A 22,687-nucleotide genomic window follows, 5' to 3' on the forward strand; every position below is an offset into this window, starting at 1 on the left:
TATTTACAGATATCTGACATTGTTGTTGGCCAAGAATCCAATGTGACTGCCCGAGAGGCTCTTTTACGATGGGCACGACGATCAACAGCTCGTTATCCTGGTGTCCGCGTGACAGACTTCACCGGGTCATGGAGAGATGGTTTGGCATTCAGCGCACTTCTTCATCGAAACCGTCCTGACCTCATCGATTGGAGAAGTGCTCGATCCTGTCAAGCACGCGAGCGTCTCCATCAAGTATTTTATGTCGCCGAGCGCGAGTACGGCGTTACCAGACTTCTTGATCCTGAAGGTAATATATAATATAGTGGAAAAATTATTCAAAGTTTTCTCATTATACAGTCTTTTTACGTTAATCATCAGCAGGAAGATTCTTCCGCATTCTATTCCACTTGGTTCGTGTATGTAAAAATCTTGGTAGGTTCTCCAATCGCGAGATACCACTGTCCCAGATGCACGAACCGCAAGATCAATAGGTCAGCAGACTGAAGATCTCTCTTGTAGGCTTGAATATCTTGGTATGCAATTCGAAGCTTCAAAACGACCACCCAGAGCGAAATGCAACATTGGTTTATCAATTCTTTTTTTACCTTTTAATGAAGTGGACTCGATTGCTCTGATTTATCTGTAAAAAATGAATCGAAATCATGGGGGCGGCACCAAATAAAATTCATTTCAAAACTGATCTCATACGTCAGATTAGTAAGTCGCTTGAAAAAGAAAAAAAAATAACTAATAATAACAAGTTTACAAAAGGATATTGAGTAATTCTCAAATGAAACAAAGAACAATGAGACAATGTGAATTTTTATGAAGGTTGTGAGAGAGAATCTTTTGTAAAAGTCTCATTACTATTGATATTAAAATTTTTGGAATTTCCAAAAGAGAAAATAAAACATTCATTCATTAGTCAACAAATTATTTTAAAATATATTTAATCATCTTTTTAGCTTAAAAAATATATACAACTATTTATTATAGAGTTTATAATTTAATTACACCAGTAAAAAAATCATCTTAAAAAGATTCTTGCATAAAAATTAATTCTCTCTATAAAAGTAATAGTTCGAAACGTGTAAAAGATATGTTAAGTTATCCTGAACCTATTCTTCATGGTGAATAACGATAAACATAGAGTCAGACTTAACTTTTGTACTTACTTGAAAGCTTCTACATGTTTGATTTCCGAGTGTATGTAGATGCTCGTTTCTACCTGGATCGCTTATGTGGCACACATTCTTTTTGGTCACGGTACCCGACATCACTTCCGGTCGCACTCACACACCGTGACACCGGCTCTCCGTATAATTGCGTATACTATTCTCAATGTGTAAAGGTACTATTGTTCAGGTGATAGCGTCGACGAATGCAAAGATATATTTTCAAGGGCAAGATCTATTTTTTGTAATCAACTACTTTAATCCAGATCCATTAAACCCATTCCACATGAGTTCAATCTTATTTTTAATTTTTAAGTTCAAGTCTCGTTACTACTGTTAATATTAATTCATGTTATTATGATTCTTCTAGATGTTGATACCCCCGAACCGGACGAGAAGTCATTGATAACGTACATCTCCTCGCTCTACGATGTATTCCCAGAGCCTCCACCAATTCACCCTCTCTATGATGCCGAAGCACAACGAAGATCAGCTGAATACCGTGAGCTCGCTAGTTCTCTTCATCTTTGGATGCGAGAGAAGATTGTAATCATGCAAGAACGTGCATTCCCGCCTACTCTCATAGAGATGAAGAAACTTGCAGCGGATAATGCGAAATTTAAAAACGAAGAAGTACCGTCCCGATATCGAGACAAACAACGACTTACTCACATCTTCCGAGAGCTTGAGAAATATTTTGAAGCTGTGGGTGAGATCGATATGGAGCCTGAATTACATATTGACGTGATCGATAAAAATTGGAATCGATTGATGATGCTTCATCAAGAAAGAGAACAAGCTGTTATTGATGAAATCAAACGGTAAGTAGCTAAGAAATTATCATTAGAATTTTTTTTAAAGCATATTTGGTATAAGAATAATTATTTTTAGTTTGGAACGGCTACAACGGCTTGCTGAGAAAGTTCATCGCGAAATGAAATCAACAGACAATCGTTTAGAAGAGTTAGAAAGACGTGTAGAGGATGAGGCGCGTCGTCTTGATCGTCTTCATCCTTTAGAAGCGAAACACGCAGTCGACTTATTGGAACAGGATATTCGTAATACCGAGATTCAAATTCAAAATATATTCACTGACATTCACACTCTTACTGAGGGTAAATACAGTCAAGCTGGTGAACTTCATAAAAGGTACATAAATACAATCATTCTGATTATTTAATAACTAGTAGAATTCAATTCAATAGAGCAATATCACGTACGAGCTTCATATTTCTTTCTTACAGAGTGCAAAAATTACATCAACGTTGGGTAGCATTGCGTTCTCTATTGCACAAGCGTCTGGTACAGCCACTTTCAGCCGTCTCATTTCCCGTAGAGGAACGGGTTGTCACGAAACATCGCACTACCGTCCACGAGACTCGATTAGTCGATACTAATCCACATTTCCGTAATTTGCACGATTGCATTGATTGGTGCAAAAGTAAATTAAAACAGCTCCAGGAAGCTGATTATGGATCAGATTTACCGAGCGTTAAAAATGAATTGGATATTCATCAAAGAGAACATAAAAATATCGATCAATTTCACAATAAAGTTGACAAATGTATTCATGCCAAAAACAACTTCCATGGAGAAGAGCTTACTCTTTATAGTCAGCACTTGAGCACTTTGCAAAAAATATATTCCGAATTATTGAGTACCTCCAATAAACGGTTATCCGATTTGGACACCTTACATGACTTCATACAATCAGCAACAGGAGAATTGGTTTGGCTCAATTCTAAAGAAGACATTGAAGTTACACGCGATTGGAGCGATAAACATTTAAATATTCAATACATTGAACATTACTATGAGGTAAGCTATTTTGCATACATTTCTATCTATTTAATGATATGTCGTTAGCGATATGTTTAGAAAAAAAAAGAACTTTCAAGTGTACTAACAATGTTGATACTTTTAATATTTATATTTAATTTTATCTCTAATTAATTTTCAAGCAAACATACGGTTCAGGAATTGAGGTAAACATACTTTGTAATGAATAATTATTGCCGTTAATAACTTCGCGATTGTAAAATTAACATTTTATTAGGATATCTTATCAACTGTTATCACATTTATTTGCAGAGTCTCATGAACGACTTGGAGAAACGTGAGATCCAATTCTCAGCAGTACAAGATCGCGGAGAAGCCTTGGTTTTGCAACACCACCCAGCAGCAAAGACAATTGAAGCTTACATGTCAGCGATGCAAAGTCAATGGGCTTGGTTGTTACAACTTACACTTTGCCTTGAAGTCCACTTAAAGAATGCAACAGCTAGTGAACAATTTTTCAGAGAGATTCAACAATCTGAACAGTGGATCTTAAAGAGAGACGAGGTTCTGAATACGATTTACTCGCAATCAGACTTCTCTCTAGACGAAGGTGAGCGCTTGCTCAAAGGAATGCAAGAGCTACGAGAAGAGCTAAATAATTATGGTGATCATATACAGAGATTAGTCGATCAGGCAAGTAGTATTGTGCCTATGAAGCAACGAAGACAACCAGTAACAAGACCTTTACAAGTTACTTGTATTTGCACATACAAGCAAGTGAACATGTCCATCGAGAAAAACGAACAGTGTACCCTGTATGACAACTCAGGCCGTGTCAAATGGCGCGTGAAAAATTCTCAAGGTGTTGAATCTCCAGTTCCTGGAGTTTGTTTCACGCTCCAACCTCCAGACAAAGATGCGTTGGATGCTGCTGAAAGGCTACGACGTCAATATGATCGAAGTGTTGCACTCTGGCAACGAAAACAACTTCGCTTGAGGCAAAACATGATCTTTGCAACGATTAAAGTGGTTAAAGGCTGGGATTTACCCCAATTCCTGGCAATGGGTCAAGATCAACGTACGGCAATAAGGAAGGCTTTGAATGAAGACGCTGAAAAGCTTTTGTCTGAAGGAGATCCAGCGGATCCTCAATTAAGAAGACTTAAGAGGGAGATTGCTGATGTCAACAGGTTGTTTGATGACTTTGAAAAGCGTGCACGTGCTGAAGAGGAATCTAAGAATGCAGGAAGGATCTTTAACGATCAAGTATCATCTCTCCAACAGGCTTTAGATGAAGCAGAGAGAATTTTAAATATTCGTATTGCGTCTCCATTACCACGAGATCTTGATAGCTTAGAACACATGGTTCTTGAGCATAAGGACTTTGAACAAAAATTACAACGTTTAGCTCCTGATTATGAACAAGTTCAGCAAACGTTCCGAGGAATTACTTTGAAGACTCCGGCAATGAGGAATAAATTAGATAACATAATGACTAAGTGGAATCACTTATGGAATCTCAGCAGTTTATATATCGAACGACTTAAGTGTATTGAAATTGTACTTTCAGGCCTTGAAGAAAACACAGCAACTATTACAGAACTAGAAATTAAATTAGCATCATACAGTGAACTTCCGTCCGATGTGAAAGGTCTTCAGATTGTACTTGAAGATCTTATGCTTTTACAAAATGCTATTTCTCAACAACAAACATCTATTGATCAGCTTAATGATGATGCTCATAATGCTAGAAGACTTGTTGAAAAATCCAGACCAAATCATCGTGGTCCTCACAGTGATATGGATCGTCTAGATGCTGAAGTTAACAGATTAAATGCCAGATGGACTAATATTTGTGGACAACTTGTTGATAGATTACGCAGTGCTGAAACTGCTTACAGTTTAGCTCAACAATATCACACTTCATATCAATCTGAAGTGGATTTCGTGGATGAAAGTTACAGTAAACTTGAATCTTCAGCACCAATTCTTACTGAAGCTCAAGAGCTAGTAACAGCGAAGGTAAAGAAAAATAGATTTGAAATAAATGTTTTTACAAATATTTACTAAAATAAAAAAAAAATAAAATAAAATGAAGTTATTTAAGGTATTTCTAATGTTTTAAAGAATTGTAAGCATTCTCATTTTGTTTTTTAGAACTTGTTAAATCGAGTCTGCGATCGTGCGCCAGCAATAGAAGCCGTTAATGTCACGGGAGGAAGATTGATTCGTGAGGGCAAGGTAAGAACGAAAAAAATATTTAATTGCTCTAGCCTTATAAATAGCGTAGGCCTATGGAATGGATGATGAGTGATTGAGACTTTAGAAATTAAGTAAAGTAATAAATTATCTTGTAAATATTCGTACTATCTATGAATGATAATTATCTGTAAAATTTTTTTTAAGAATGTACCTTTCAGCAGACAACAAAGGTATTGATGATACGTATCGGCTTCTCCATTTGGTCGTACGTCTAAATAACTATTTTTGTGTATTTCTTATTTTATATTTATTAATGGAATATTTATTGTAATTACAATATTCGGTAATTATTTTTAAATATTTATTTATAAATATTCAGGTAAATTAAAAAATTATTTATATTTTTTTTTTCTATTGTGAATAACAAGTTTTAATTACTTTCTAACGTTCTAATTTTAAATCTATTCACTTTAGTGATAGATAAACACTGTGATTTACTGAAGAGAGTGGAAAAGAAATTAATTGTCATTTAATTAAAAATAAATGTGTAGCATGATTGAATGGTGCTTGGATATATCATGATGGAATAAATGGTGGTGGATGCTTGCAGTTCACTAATTTTTATGTAGTATTAATACAAACCTTCATCAGCCTAGTGTTGTATCATAAAATAAATCAACATCTTCAAAATTTTTGATTAAATTAATAAATTAAATAAATCAAACAATTTTAACTATTTAAACATTTGTTCATTTTACATTTAATTAACATTTTATACAATTAGTAATAATCAATACAATTTTACAACACTAGGTTCTATAAAAGTAGAATAATAGTTATAGAAAATCCCATGCTTCTTATTGTTGCTTACGACGTTAACGGTAGAACAATTAGAAGTCTAATTTACTAACCATAACCGACTAACCGGACTCTATAGATCTATGGACAACGGCTGAGAGCCTTCAAGGAGCAGCTCGACGAATTATGTCCATCACTTGATGCTTCTGTCAAACGACCACGCCGGGAATCTGTCACAACAGTAGATGCCATCGCTCATGACCTCGACAATCTTAACAGGAGATACACAACTCTAGTCAGCCTTTGTCGAGAACGTGTGCAGAAACTTGCTCAACAGTATCCTGATGACATCGGCCTTCAGGTAAGTTTATATCATGTTCATTTTTATGATGTTTTTATTTAACGTTACTATATTTTTACCATTTATCTTATCAACTTTACTTTAAGCTTGATAGAACTTCAATCAATTGTTATTGAGTATAACTTGTAATTGGAACCTGGTTAATGCGGGTGTGATCAATCCTGAATTACGTATAATTTGATGAAATATAAATAGAATGAATTTAGTAATGATTCTCAAAGACGATACATAACAACTTGATTGTAATTAGTTAACGGAACAGCAATTAAGTGAGTCCTACTTTAGTTCAGTCATTTGATAAAGATCTATCAGAATTTAATTCAATCATCACGCTACTATTCTTTCTTCGTAATAAATTCTAAGAAATAATTTTAAAAAATGTTTTTATCTGAAAATTCTTGATTACTTCCAATTGATTAGTAGATGAAAAAAAAAAAGTGGTCCTTGAAAAGAAAGTCATTTAACCAGCGTGAATCCTCGACCGGTTTTCAAGATGTTTACTTACGAACTCACGTTTGCAAGTAGAGTTGTTGATTATGACAGCTATCTCAAAAAATTCTATACATGGCATCTTGTAAGACCTCACATACAATTCGAAATGGCAATAACTGCTACATGACATCACATGAATTTCTAAATCGTCCATGATGTAATGGGTAAGGTGAGGTTTTTTTTCCGCAGATAATTATTTTCCTTGAGAGCTGTTTAAAGCTATTTCAAACATAAAAGTGTGTCAATATTACTATTCATCAAGTGAATACGAATAAATTAGTCCATGACTCAGAGTTGCTATCAGTTTCCCAATGAATTAGATCGATTATTTAATTTTTTCTTCAAGAAACAGGTTCTCATTTGTCAGATAGATCTCTAGATGACAATTAACTAGTAATTGTCAATTATCAATACTTCATAATTCAATCCATTACCTTAGACTTGTTGAATACTTAAACATCTGATAAAAATAAAACATTCAGTGATTGCTTATCAGATTGATTTTTATCAGCGAAATAGATTTTCCTTTCATCTTGGGCGTATTCAGGATCAATAAGCAAGATGTAGTAGGGATTGTGCGACGCGACTGCTTCACTGGTTGAGTATGAAACTGAGTGGGCAGCTCGTGTCGGCCTCACTCGTCAAATTCACTTGCTTGTAAATACATATATATGCTAAAAACGTGGGCAGAAAGCTATAAAAATCCTTTCCTGATGTCAGAAATAATTGTAATTATCCATAACGTATAAAAAGCCGGTTACTGATGCATCAACATTTCCGTTGATTTATTGATGATGGTTGCAAAAGAAAAAAAAAGATGATTACAATTCCAATCAAACTATCAGATGAATGGTTATATAACGACAGATAAGTTTTGAGATAATATAATCATTGTATTCATAAACCTGGTCAGACATCTGCTACAAAAAGAGAAAATGGAAATTAGCAATTTTATGAATTGAAAAAGGTTACTTCAGTATATTCATATCGATTGACCTGTTTTATTTATAAATACAATTATTATTTACCGACAATTTTCATTGATAAATTTTTATCATACAATGATGACAATCAGGATGCCATTGACATGGTCTAACTACAATTGCACTTTTAGAATTTTATATTGTAGAATTTATCAGTTGAGGAATCATTTTTACATGAATTTTATCTAAAATATTTTTATTTTATTACTTTATCAATGTTGACATATTGAATTTGTAGAATTAAATAAATTAGTACTTACAAATAATATACATATTTTATTGATTTGATAAAAGAAAAATGATAAAAGAAATAAGTTCAAGGATTTAGCTGGTTAATTAAATGTCGGTCTTGATGTGATAGATTTGATTAAAGTTTAAATTTAGTGATGAATATACATGAGGTTTTTTTTTATCAACTGGATAAATAATAAATTATTTAGAATTAACTGAAAGTTTGCTGAAAGCTCAATATGTTATTAAAACTGACTAGACATTGCGTATTTGAGAGTTTGCAGCCACGCGGCCACCAGTTTCGACTTCAGTCTCCCAGACGAAGTGTTTGAGTCAACATCGTCGCATTTTCACGCCGCAAGGCGTTTCCCTTTTTTCTATATGGATTTATTGTGTCATTGTTGATATTATTAAATAGTGCTTCTGAATTCTTTGATTTATATTTAGTTAAAATTTTTCGTCTCATAAAGTTATAATTTATGGCAAGTGTGATAAGATAAAGATTGATAATGTTAAAAATTCTAATGTTGTGTTGTGAGTTGACGTGGCTGTTCAATATTCACTCACATGTTACATTGAAAATATTTTGATAATTTTTACACTTAAAGAAACATTAAACTCTTCTCTTTTGCTAATTATTGATGATCTTCTAGTGAATGTTGGATTTTTATGAATGTCAAATATGCTTCCAGAAGTAAGGATTATTCGTCAGGTAATTAATTCACAAACAAACTTAAAAAAAAAGGTCACAGAATTAGTTTAACATATTTTACAATTTTTAGTAAATATATTTTAAAAAGAAATAGTCATTTAAAGTCAGTACAAAAAAATAATGAATATATGCATGAAAAAGTAGAGTTCAATAGTAAGGTTTATGTTGATACATTTCAAATTTGATAATCAACAAACTGGTCACGTAAAATGTCCACATTGATGATTCAAAACTGATCGAAATTTACACTTGAATATGCTACAAAGTATTTTATCCTGAATTTGCCAAGAATTACAATTGTCTGCCAAATTTAAAATGTTTATATAAACTCAACCAACATCATAACTACGTGTGTTACTTTATTATGTTGTTACAATAATAAGTAAAGTACAGAACAAAAAGATGTCAGAAACGGATAAATATTGATTAAATTATCTTATTTATAGTAGCATTATAATACTAAAATACCTTGAGGCATAATTGATCATAATGCTTTTAAAATTGCTCTTATTACATACTCTACGAATCGCTAGGTGATAATCTGTAATCACCTAGCGATAAACATTATAAATCAATCAAATTAATGTTACAGAGGCAATCGATTTATTTTTTTTTTTCAATCTTATTAATTAATCTGTTAGGTGTTTTAAGGTCATTTAAATACCAATACTGGAAACTTAGAGATTCAAATTTGTACATCAAGTTTGTTGAAGATTGTTTCCATCTATCTTGATGAATCATCATCACTTAGTAGATGATCCACCTGCAGATTTGACTAGTGAAAATTATTTTTAGTTTTTGTAAAACTAGGTAAAAGAGTTAGGTGGACTTGAGTTAGAATAGTCTAGTTATTTTCAAATCATGCTAGATTTGTTTTCAGTCCAAGTAGGTTGCAGAATTAATTAGAATCAAGTTCAGGGTGATGCGGGTTGTTAAATATAATATGATGTCATCGATTTTTTTCTGATACGTAATATGTCGTTGATGGTAAATTATCAGTTGCTTTTTTTAATGCCTTAATTACTTATCCATATTAATCAATGAAATCATTCCATATACTTAGTTCACTTGACTCAATCAGTAAGTTTTGAATTTAATTATTTCTATGAATTAATTGAATGAATTTTTTTTTATTAAAAATTATTTTCCCATTAATAACAAAGTTTAAATTATTTTTTAAATTTAAAAGTAGATTTAACTAGATTAATTTAAATGTTATTTTGATATTTTTTCGAAGAAAAAAATTATCTTATTTTAAATGAAATATTTAATGGACTTACTAGAACGAAATAAAATGAAATAGTTATTTTAGAAAAAAATTAACTGCCTTAGAAAAGCAACTGAGATCTGTAAATTAGAAATTTTTAATAAGCTTTTATATTGTTTTTTTTTTAACCAAAACATTTAGAAAAGTACATTGACAGAGCAATTTACCTAAAGCTCGAAGCGTAAACATAATTCTTAATATATCAGAGCAACATATATATTGCGTGGGGAAACACCGGTGTCTGGACATGCTCTAAAAATATGAATAACCGAAGACTGAAGTAAAGTAAAACGTACCCCGCTTAAAAAATGTTTTCCTGTATTCCTGATGGTGGGGAAATTATTTATAGAATTGTAAGGAAGATTTTTATGAATTGTACAATGCAAAAGATATGTAGTCTCTTCGATACCGGGTTGTCAGTACGTTCACTCAAACTCTCTTCCGTCCGTCAAGCATCAACGGTGATTCCCTCACCAGTTAGATTAAAGCTGATTCGCTTGCTTGCTCATTTCACTACCTGTCTGCAGTTAAGTCTAAGCACAATATTAACTACATCATAGGTTTTGATTCAATTTTCCTGGAAACATTTCTATTAATTTTTAAAAGACAACTCTTCATTACATATCTAACAATCAAACTCTACTAGTCTTATTATATGAAGACATGACAGTTAAGTTTACTCAAGTGTTTGCAGTTCAAGGTTCCTAGTCTAAGCCAAGTTTTTCATTCTGACGTTTCAGTGATGTAACAATCATAGATGTTTATCATGAATTAATTGTTGGTAGTGAAAGAAATAAAATTAAAATTCATGAAGAAGTTAATTAAATGATTCTTTTTTAATTTATACTTTAAAAGTTCATTAAAGTGATATAGAACACGTAGTTTCTTTCAAAAGTGTTGATATTATCTTGATCAAATACCCTTTGATCGAAATTTTTACTATGTTATCTCGTGAATCAGTGCATTAAACTTTGAATTGCAAATAATACACTCGTGCAGAAAATTGTTCATTTTATAATAATGACACAGTTACACTTACTTTATACGAAAAATTTGGAATTATTTTAATCAAAGTTATTAAAGTGATTGATAATGATTGATCAGGAAAAAAACTATGATAATAGATGATAAAATACAAAAATATATTGCTATAAATATCAAGTTAACACTTCACAATGTGATTTCTGATGTTGTAAAATGCTAACAGTAACGTATCTTTTATCGTTGCTGTTTCAGCGTGCTCTGCAAGAGCAACGACCACTGCGTACATTTCGTACAGAGTTTAACATCTATGAAAGTACAACAAGTGAGGAACGGTATTCATCCACTACGACACACTACACTCAATCGCAGTAAGTAATAGAAAAATTAAAGTGATGCAAAATGTCTTACTTCAACGTTAAAATAATATTTTATTTATTAATTCACTTTTTTAAATAAATTTTTATTATTTATTTTATTTTTATTTTGATCAAAGCATGCTGATACTTGGAGTAATTTCACACAAAACCTATAAATAGATATTTGGTTTTGTTTATTGATAAATGTAAATTTTATTATCTAGGTTCTCGTCTGAACGATATGAATCTAGTGAGATTCAGCAGAAGTCATTACGGGAAGAATCCCCAATTAAACCGTACAATAATCACAACTTTGTTGCAACAAATGGCAACATCACGGATAGAACTGAAAATGATGGCTCCTGGGCACATAGTACGAGTAGTACGCAGAGCAGTGTGCAATATAGTGAAACAAGGAGCCTCAAAAGAAGACAAAGATCTGAAAATACACTTGATACAGATAATGTAATAGAAGCACGCGGTATAATTCATCCAAAAACTGGCCAAGTCTTGAGCGTAGGCGAGGCAATAAGTCTTAGAATACTAGATGTTAGGAATGGTAGAATTGTGACTTCAATCGAAGACAAGACGAGTGTTTCAATTGAAGAAGCTGTGGCTCTTAATTTAATTGACGTGGAATTGGCTCGTCGATTATTAGGACCATGTGGAGTTACAGAAAATGGTCGTCGGTTATCTCTGTTGGAGGCGATCCAACGTCAACTATTTGATGCTGAGAAAAATGATGATAGAGTCAAGGTAACGTGTGTGTCCTCAGCCGGGGTTAGTGTTGCCGATGCGATGCGAAAAGGTTTGTTAGATCCAGAGACAGGTCAATTCGTAACAGACAATGGGGAATTGATGACAATTGAAGAAGCTTTCAAACGTGGTTTCATAGCCAAGGTTAATACAACTGTAAAAATCAAACGAGGTGCTCTAGCCTTAGCTGATGCCATATCTCAAGGGTTGGTCGATGATAGACTGGGTCAAATTATTGATAGAAATACTGGAGAAAATTATTTACTTACTGAAGCTATTGCTAAAGGCATCATTGATCCAGATGTTCGTGAAGTTGTTGATGCGAGAAATGATATTAAAATTACAATGTCTGAAGCTATGAATCAGGGGATAATAAATGCGAAAAATGGAAAATACGTGCATGGAATTACCATGGAAAAATTGTCATTTAAAGAAGCTAGAAGACGTCAATTAATTGTTAAACCAATGACACTTAAAGATTGTTGTGATTTAGAAATAATTGATGATAAAGGTAAAATATTCAGTCCAATTCATAAAACTAAACTTGGAATTTTAGAAGCGATATCGGTGGGGGTTTTAGATTCTGATAATATTAAATCGGTATCTGATACACGATCTGGTGATTTGCTTACACTCTCTGATGCACTAGCAAGCGGGATTATTCAAGTTGATGGTGGAAAATATGTAGATTTAAAAACTCGTGAAGAATTTAGTATCCCTGAAGCTGTTGATAGAGGATTGATAACATCAGTAGCACAAAAATCAATATTTGATATCGATGGATTTAAAGATCCTGTTTCTGAAGAGTTTATTAGTCTAAATGCTGCTTTATTGAAGGGATTGATAAGTCCGAAAGCCGGTGGATCATTTGTAGTAGATTTGAAAACTGGACGATCAGTTTCCTTCAATGAAGCAGTAAAATTAGGTCATGCGAGACCGGAAGTCATGGAAATGTTGAATCGAGGAATAGGTGTGACTGAGAATGGTCGAGAGATTAGTGTCTTAGAAGCGGTATTGCTTGAATTATTAGATCCAAGATCAGGTCATTTGTTAGATCCACGATCAAAGAAACCAGTACCTTTGGAGGATGCTATCAAGCGTGGCTTGATAACTCCAGATGGTGCAGCATTACTTGCAAGTCTTTTAAATATTACAGTAACGACACAGACTGTGACGAAAACAATTAAACGTTATGTAACAGTTACAGAGACTGGAGAAACAATTACAAGAGATTATAAAATATCTTATAGGGATGCTCTTAAACGAGGTTTATTAAATGAAAAGACTGGAGAATTTACGGATCCTGATAATAATAGACGATTTAATATTAAAGAGGCTATTGAAAGAGGTTTACTCAGCACTCCTGAAGCTAGGGAATCAGAAAAACCTGTTCCTTCTCCTAAAAAGACTAGAGATTCTCCTTCAAAGCAAATGGTTTTTGAAAGTACTCTTTATGCTAATGTAAATGAACCTCCAACTTTACGAGTGTCTTCTGTTGCTCCTTCCCCTCCACCAAAAGCTGTGGGAACAACTACCACAATTATAACTCGCGGTAACGTTTCTTTTAACAATGAAGAAGTTAATTCTTCTCCAAAGATTTCAACTCTTATTACTTCCATCGAAGATCATTCTGAAACTTCTCCGTTAAAAAAGAAAGAAAAATCCGCTCGTAAGTCAGATTCTCTTGACTCGAATTCTTCACCGACAAAAATAAGTAAACAGGGAAATGAGTTTGTTAGTACAGTCTTTGTTAAACCATCTGATGAAGATTTAGATAAACCAATTTCTAAAGCTCAAAAAACAGTGATGAATATTAAAAAAGAGGTTGAGAGTTTTATTGAAAAAGAATCAAGTTTGACGGAGAAAAGAGTATTTGAATTGCCATCTGAAGGTTGGATGCTTTCTGAAGCTATTAAACAGAGGTTGTTTGATCCAGTTTCTGGACTTTTTATCATTCCTGGAACTGACAGGCTTGTTTCTTTTGAGGAATGTGTCAAGTTAGAGATCATCAATCCTCACTCTGGGCTTGTCATTGATCCAAATAATGGACGAAAGATTTCATTACTTCGTAGTATAGACAAAAATATCCTAGATGCGACAGGGCATTATATTCATTCTCATAAAATTTCTATGAAGGAAGCTATAGAGAAAGGCTTGATAATATTAGAAGAAAGAAGTATGGATGTTGAACAACCAAATCCTAGAATGATACAAATTACGAAAATGTCAGGCAAACCTGACAAAGTTGAAGTAACATATGGTGATGAGAATTCCAAGGATGTTGAAGTGTCAGGCCTTGAGGATCCATTTTCTTCAGATCCTGTTCAAGTATCTCAAGGAGTAATTTATGATCCTGAGACAGCTCTTGTAATTTTTACTGAAACTGGGAAATCTGCCAATATTTTGGCTGCTGTAAATGAAGGTAATTTAGAATCTGAGTCAGTAGTAGTGAAAGATCCAAAGACTGGCAATGAAATAACTTTAGAAAAAGCTGTAGAAAAAAATATATTAGACCCTCAGACTGGTGTTTACGTTGATAAAACTGGAAGAAAAATTTCTCTCAGTGATGCAGCTAAATTTGGACTCGTGGCAGTGATTGGAACACCTTTAGTAGCAGCAGCTGCTGCAGTTGAAGCTGTGAAAAAAGCGATGATAAAAGATCCAAAGACTGGTGAAAAAATTCCAAGAGAAGTAGCTATAGAGAGAGGTCTAGTTACTCCTGATAAGACTATGAATCAATCAGAAATGATGTCGATATTTGTAAAAGATCCAAAAACAGGAGTAGAAATTCCTGGAGAAGAAGCATTGCAGAAAGGAATCATTACAGCAGATGAAATGAATAAATTAATTAGTAAAACAGATTCAAATGCTTCGGAAAAAATAGTAAAAGCTTCAAGAGAAACTTTAGAAAAAATGGAATCTGAAGAAAGTGAGGGACCAAGTTTAGCAGAGCAAACACGAAGTAGAGTAACAACCGAACCGAAGTATAAGGTAACAATTGGCCGAGCGAAAACTTTAAGTCAGAGTCCAGAAAAAGAAGCAAAGCCAATTATACTCCAAAAGATGAGAAAGAAGATAATAACTCCAAAAGAGGCTCTAGAGAGTGGATTAATTGATCAAGAGACCATGAAAATATTAGAGCCAGCTGTGAATGAAAGTGAATTAAATCAAGAGTCATTAGAAGAAGCTATTAAAAGTAACAAAATTCATCCAAGTGAAGGAAAAATTGTTGATCCTGAACGCGGAGATGTTCTTTCAATTAAAGAAGCTCTTGATCGTGGAGTATTAGATTCAACGAGTGGAAATATTTTAATTCCACTTGCTCACAGTCTTTCAGTTCCTGAATTGTATGATCAAGGCCTATTAGATCGTGAAGGTACAATAGTTCATCCAGAAACTGGACAAAATTTGTCATTGAATGAAGCAATTATTTGTGATATAGTGGATCCTTTGTCAGAAGTAATTGTCGAAGATGGTAAAAAATTATCAATCCAGTCCTCCATAGATAGTGATGATATTGATGGTGATAAATCACTTGTACGTTGTCAAGAAGGTAATTTAAATTTAATAGAAGCTACTGAAGCAAATAAATTTATTTTAAAAGACCCCGCGAGTTCTGTATCTCTTCCACCAATAGGAATGACTTTCCCTGTTGCTTTAAAGAGAGGACTCGTTGATGTAAATACAAAACAAATAACGCATCCAATTACTGGTCAACAATTGCCATTAGAAGATGCGATAGAGAAAGATTTTATTATGACCTTACCATATCCAGCTGCACCTGAATGTATAGAAGTAACAAAAGCCCTTGAGGCCGGTCTTATTGACAAAGATAAGGCTATTTTTACTCATCCTGTAACTAATAAAATTATTCCAATAGAAGAAGCCTTTGAATCCGGGCTTTTAGTCGTTAAAGATAAACCCGAAGAGGAGAATAAAGTTACTGCTGTGACAGAGACTATTACTTCCTATCATACAATCACGACAAAAACAGTACAACTACTTCCGGGCTATGCTCTTTTAAATACCTCTGAAGTCCAAAATATGAAGACTGGTGAGATTATTTCTATGGACGAAGCTCACCAACTAGGAATTGTTAAAGATGAATCAGAAAAGAAAGAAGAATTTACTACTAGAGATATTAAAATGGCATTTAGTGATGCTGTTGAGCAAGGATTAATTGATATGAATGAAGGAACATATACAGATCCTGATAGTGGAAGTGTAATGCCTATTTCACAGGCTATTGAAGATGGAATTATTGATACAGCACAATCTGTACCATCAGAATCGCCAAAGAAAACAACCTCTGGTTCGTCAATGACAGTTTTAGAAGCTGTAGATCAGATTTATGACGAATCAACTCAACAATTCCGTGATCCAGAAACAAATAAAGCTTATAGTCTTACTGAGGCTATGGAAGTTGGATTAATTGAACCTGATTCTGTGGTTTACGATGTCAAAACATCTGAGAAAATAACGACAAAAGAAGCTGTAGAACGTGGAGTTTTAGATCCCAAGACTGGGAAAATTAAAGATGCTAACGGAAGTACTATGTCTGTGTCTCAAGCCGCTAAATTAGGTCTTCTTGCTGTCGTTGCTGCTCCAGTTCTAGCTGGAAAAGTAGTAGTAGATGCAATTAAAAATCGTAAGACTGCTGATAGAAGACCGACAATGTCTCCTGTTAAAGAAACAAGTCCAGTTCATCAAGTTAAAGAAACTGTAACAGGAAGTAAAGTAAAACCAGTTGAAGAAAAACCTAAAGATATTTCAAAGTTGAAAGAAAAATCTGTTCATGATTCTGAAAGTGAAAAGGTTGAAAAGTCTGAAGTTCAAAGCTCTCAACCTCTTCAAATTACTTTAGGAGAAGCAATTGAAAATGATTTAATTGAGCCTGGGGTTTGCAAAATTATGATTGGACAAAAAGAACTTCCATTGACAGTAGATGAAGCCTTGGAGAAGCATGAAATAGAATTAAATGAGACTATTGTTGTTCTTAGTAAAACTCAAATTTGTATTTTAGAAGAAAGACCACGATTTAAAATAGAAATCTTTAGAAATCTAACTCCTCAATACTTATCAGAACAAGGAGTTTACGATTTAATTTCAGAAAAATTCGTCAATCCTTATACTGGTATGACAATTGGTTTCCACGATTTTGTTTTAGGTTTAGAAATTTTTGATCCTGACAATGTCTGGGTAAAAGACCTATCAAGTAAGACTGATGAATACGTATCACTTCGTGAAGCTATTAATAGACCTCTCGTAGATAGAAATATTGGTTATATGGTAGATCCAAAGAGTGGTAAGAAGATTCCATTCTTTGAAGCAGTTCAGACTGGTCTGATTATTCAGAGATCTCCAATAATCGATCAAGAGTCCACTTTGACTCTTCAAGAAGCCATTCAATCAGGTATTTGTGATTCTATTAGTGGAGATCTTCAGGATCCACGATCTGGTGAACAATTATCATTAGCTGATGCTGTTGAAACAGGTTTAATTGATGTTGACTCAGTTTCCATTCGTAATCCAGCAAACGATGAAATCATTCCTCTTGCTGAAGCAGTAGATTCAGGTATTGTTGATTTGAATCGTGGTGTAATAATAAATACTGAAACGAAATCTGAAGTAGAAATAAAAGTAGGATTCACACAAGGTCTAGTTCTTCCAGGTCTTCGTAAGCCAATTTCTCTAGAAGCTGTGATTAGCAAAGGATTGTATGATCCAGAATCAGGAAGTATCCAAGATCCAATGACAAATCAAAATATAGATGTCGAAGAAGCAGTTAAGCGAGGAATAATTGATTCATTTATTACTGAATGTCAAGATACGAAAGCAGGATCTTTTCTATCTTTAGATGATGCTTTAACAGTAAAGCTCCTCAATCCTAAGACTGGTAGGCTTCGAGATACAAAGGCAGGTGAATTATTGCCACTCGACGAGGCTTTAAATAAAAAATTAATTATTACAACACCATTCGTGCCTTCATTAATTGATGTGATAGTTCAGGAATATTATTCTCCAAAGACTGGACTGGTTTTAAATCCAATGACAGGCATAGAATCAACAGTAAAACACGCACTGACTTCTGGATTTGTTGACGGACGGATGATTAAAATAAAAGATGACAGAAAAGAAGTAGTAGTATCTTTAAAAGATGCTGAAAAGAGTGGATTAATTGATTTACAAAAAGGAATTTTAGTATATCCTCATCCAATGAAGTTAGATGTTGCTTTAGAGAAAGGATATATTTTGAACACTACAAAACCCTGGACTTTGCAGGAAGCTTTAGCTCATCAAAGCTATAATCCTGTAACAGGAAGATTTATGATAGATGGTGATAGATTGACGTTAGAAGAAGCTATTTCGAAAGGTTTGATAAGTCATGACAGTCCATCTGTGAAGGATCCAAGATCTGGAGACGTAATAACGTTGAGTGATGCTATTAAACTTGGTTTAATAGATCCTAAATCTGGAACAGCTTTGGATCCATCCACTGGTACTGCCTTATCTCTTGTAGATGCTTTAGATCGTGGTTTAGTAGTTCCAGCAAAACGAAAAATATCTCTTCCTGAGGCAGTTTTTAAAGGATTTTATGATCCTAAAACTGGACAATTTATTAGTTTAGAAACAAGAGAGAGACTACCAACTGATCGTGCAATTAAAGAAGGTATTATTGATCCTACTTCTGCTATTGTAAAAGATCCGTATGGTGAACTGATTACATTCAATAAAGCTATTAAAGAAAAAATTATTGATCCAAAAACTGGTACAGTTATTGTTGAGCAGGGTCGTCCAATTGATTTCCATGAAGCTTTCGAACAAGGTGTTTTATTAGAAACTAGAAGACCAATGAGTTTCAGTGAAACAGTGTTAAAAGGCATTTTAGATAAGAAAACCAACCTATTTTTAGATCCTAAATCTGGTGCATATTTAACTATAACTCAAGCAATTGAGAAAAATTTAATTGATGCTGATTCAGTTACAGTTAAAGATGTAACGGTTCGATTTGCAAAGAACATTGCACTCAAAGAGGCAATAAATATGGGAATAATCGATGGTACAAGTGGAAAAGTCAAAGATTCTAAAAATAATATCGAAGTTTCGTTGATCCAAGCTTATGAAACAGGTCTAATTGTAGATAATAAAGCAGCAATTTCAGTTCAACGTGCGATTCATCAAGGGTTGTATGATGAAAAGACAGGAAAGGTTATTGATCCATCAACAGGAAGAACAATCACTCTTCATGAAGCGATGAGGATATGTATAATTAGTCCAAAATTGGTGTGTTATTGGGATAAAAGAAATGAAACTCTATTATCTCTTGCAGAAACTTGTCGAGCAGGAGTTATAGATAGACGATCGGGTATGTTTAAAGAACCAGGTGCTAATTGTCCTATTCCTTTATCTATGGCTCTCCAATTAGGTTTAATCGTTGACATCGAAAGTGCAGGATTTAGCTTGTACGAAGCGGTACACATGAAAATGTATGATATACCATCCGGACAATTTATTCATCCATCAACAAATAAAAAATTGACGTTATCTGAAGCTTGTCAAATTGATATGATCAATCCTCTAGTATCAATCGTTAAAAATTCAAAAACAAATCATTACATTCCGCTTTCCCAAGCGATTACTGAGAAAATTATCGATGATGTGCGCGGAACTTATACTATAATTGAGCTTGATAAAACGATCAATTTGCAAGAGGCAAAGAAAAAAGGTTATATTGTACCTTCTAGCAAACCTATGTCGATAGAAGATGCTGTAAAGTGTACGTTATACCGACCAGAAATAGGTAAATTCATCGATCCAACTTCGAATGAAGCTTATGATTTAGTTCAGGCATTTAATTCGCAACTTCTCGATCCAGAAACAACTGCGTTAAAAGACGTAACAACTGGTCAGATAAAATCACTATTACAGGGAATTTCTGATGGTACTATTGATGTAGAAAAAGGCCAAGTACTTGATCCAAAAACTAAACGCGCTTATAATATAGATATTGCTCTAGAACGTGGACTGTTAGTAAATTGTGATAAATCTTTAACCCAACAATTAGAGAAAAAGACTTCCTCCGGGTTACAAAAATCACCAGTAAAAGAACAAGGTATCAGAGAGTGTAGTTTAGAAGAAGCTGTTCGATATGAGCTTCTAGATGCTTCCAAGTGTGTAATTAAAAATCCTAAAAATGGTAAATTTATTCCTTTAAGTGAATCATTGGAAAACAATGTCATTGATTCGTCTAAAAGAGGTATAGTTGAGCCACAGAATAAAAAAATGCTTCCAAGAATTGTTAAATTTGAAGATATAAATGTATTTCTCTTAGAACCAATTTCATTTGAAAAAGCAGTTGATAAAGAGCTATTAAATCTTGATACTGCTAAATTAACTGACCCAGTAAGTAATGAAGAAATGTCTCTAAAAGAAGCTGTTAGTTATGGAATTATTGACCCAGATTCAGTCTTGATAAAAGATTTGCAAAAGAAAAAATTAGTGACATTGCCAGAAGCATTCAGAAAAGGAATTATGGATGGAGAAAAGGGCAGTGTATTAGATACAGAGACATCCAAATTATACACGTTATCTAAAGCATATGAGTCTGGATTATTAACAACACAAAAACGTGGATTATCATTCATCGAAACGTTGCAATTTAATATTTACAATCCTACTACTGGCGGGTTTAATGATCCATTTGTAATAACATCCGTGTTAGACCGTGAACGTTTGACGTTAAGTAATGCGTTAGAATCAGGCTTGATAGATCCCTCCACGACTGTGATAAAAGACCCCAAATCTGGTGAGATATCAAGTCTACTAGAGGCCATAAACGAAGGAAAGATTGATCCTGTAGCAGGCAAGTTTCTCAATGATCCAGAAGGGAAAGATCTTGACTTCGTGAAGGCCTTGGAGAAGGGATACATTCTCGCCGCAGAAGCGAGGGTAAGTGATGGGATATCTGTATGCTCATGTCTTAAAGCTTGCCGGCAGGTTACGGTCTATTGCATTATTGCTTATAAAAATTATTTTTTTAATGTACCCTTAAATAAAAGACAAACAAGGGGTTCGTTTTTTAATATACATTGGATTTACATTTTCGGAGCAGGGTGGCCCTGCATGGACGCATCTTTTAAAATCATTGACATTTTTTTTTTATTAAACAGGCCTGCTCATTGCAACTCAAGTAAATATTTTTTATATTAGTTATGATGTTTATGTTAATTATATTATTATTTATTGTTCGTTAAAATTTCAACAATATTCTCTTTTTATGTTAATTCAATCATTAAAAATATCAGTTCATTTATGGTTATAAAAATCATATTCACACCTTAAAATACCATGATATGCGCTATGAAAAATGGATATGCCTGCTTTTAATATTCATTTTAGGTTATGTTATCTAGTTTACCTGTTGTATACAACACATCATATTCAAGCTTGTTTACGTAATATTTTAACGTGGATATCAGTACAGAATCAGACTCAGAATCACTTGACACTAACCATTGATATGTGCTGGCTATGTTTGGGGTTTTTCGGCAATAATGACAGCCGTTCAAACCTTTTTATATATGTTATATAACTGATAACAATTCAACCAAACATTGCTTCGTCTCGAACTCATTAATTCCCAATCGTTTTATCGCATCAGCAACACTAATTCGGCCTTTCATGATTAAGATCAACGTTATTTTTATTATTTAATTCATTAAATATCTACTTTTTACCTCTATTCTATTTAATATTAATTATATTTTACCTTTATTTAAGGTTTTATTATAGACTAGTATATTTTTCATGTTAAGTAACTTGTTGAGGATTGAATAAGTTTGAAGACATTCATTTAATTTTTCTTTAATAAAATAATTGGTTTTTTTTTTAGTTTTTTTTTTCAAATAAAAGGCCTAGTTAGTTTCGGAACGAATTGGTTTCATTATTAAAAATTCATGCACGAATCATTTTCTAAATTAAATCGACAAAAATTGATTGGCGAAATAGAAATTAATACTACAATTTTCTAATAATTTATTCTAATTTAATGGTTTTAATTTTTATTGTTTTTTAAACTTTATTTACAGTCCTTAACAATGTTAATATTTAATTATTAATCATTGTTTTTAACTTTGTTATTAACCAGAATGTTGCTAATTTTAAATTATTCTTATGATACAAAAAAAAATTTTTTTTTTTTCAATTTTTTAATCATTTATATGTAAGTGTTTTACTTTTTTCCAGGTGTTTTCTTCTGTTTCACAACAAAGTTCTTTTTATAGCATCTCTTTCGGATTAAATATACATACGATTCAATACAAAACCATACAATACAATACAATCTTTTTTTACATTTATACTATTATTTACTATACCATTAGTCTCAATACACTATCATTATTGTACGTTTTAATTTATTTGCTTGAATATTATCTTGCCAAAGATACATGGCTTGACAATTGTTTAATTGCTTATTATCTGCATACAAAATCCAATACGTATGTATGCAGTTCTTGCAGATAAATTAAAGCTATATCAAATAAAAATTCTGTACCTCTATGTGTGTTCAATTTTTGCGTGTTTGTGCTTGCATGTATGAGTTATGCCA

General features: G+C 33.1%; 1 protein-coding gene across 26 annotated transcripts in view; it reads left to right on the forward strand.

Annotated features, from left to right (window-relative positions):
- The window catches only part of shot (dystonin-like protein short stop), a 97,399-nt gene that overhangs the window by 51,709 nt on the left and 23,003 nt on the right, over window positions 1-22,687 (forward strand). For 15 of the 26 annotated variants that reach the window (XM_035093782.1, XM_035093772.1, XM_035093778.1 and 12 more), the window contains 9 exons: window positions 10-289; window positions 1,528-1,978; window positions 2,049-2,306; window positions 2,402-2,975; window positions 3,249-4,958; window positions 5,094-5,177; window positions 6,076-6,297; window positions 11,219-11,334; window positions 11,547-21,027. In XM_035093782.1, coding sequence (XP_034949673.1) covers window positions 10-289; window positions 1,528-1,978; window positions 2,049-2,306; window positions 2,402-2,975; window positions 3,249-4,958; window positions 5,094-5,177; window positions 6,076-6,297; window positions 11,219-11,334; window positions 11,547-21,027 — 13,176 coding nt within the window. Of the gene's footprint in view, window positions 1-9; window positions 290-1,527; window positions 1,979-2,048; window positions 2,307-2,401; window positions 2,976-3,248; window positions 4,959-5,093; window positions 5,178-6,075; window positions 6,298-8,181; window positions 8,716-11,218; window positions 11,335-11,546; window positions 21,028-22,687 lie in introns of those variants that run through there. The other 11 variants (XM_035093798.1, XM_035093788.1, XM_035093789.1 and 8 more) reach the window with 3 other exon arrangements.

This window comes from Chelonus insularis, unplaced genomic scaffold (assembly GCF_013357705.1).
Source record: "Chelonus insularis isolate UGA/USDA-ARS -01 unplaced genomic scaffold, ASM1335770v1 scaffold_277_pilon, whole genome shotgun sequence".
Classification (NCBI taxonomy): Eukaryota; Metazoa; Arthropoda; class Insecta; order Hymenoptera; family Braconidae; genus Chelonus; species Chelonus insularis.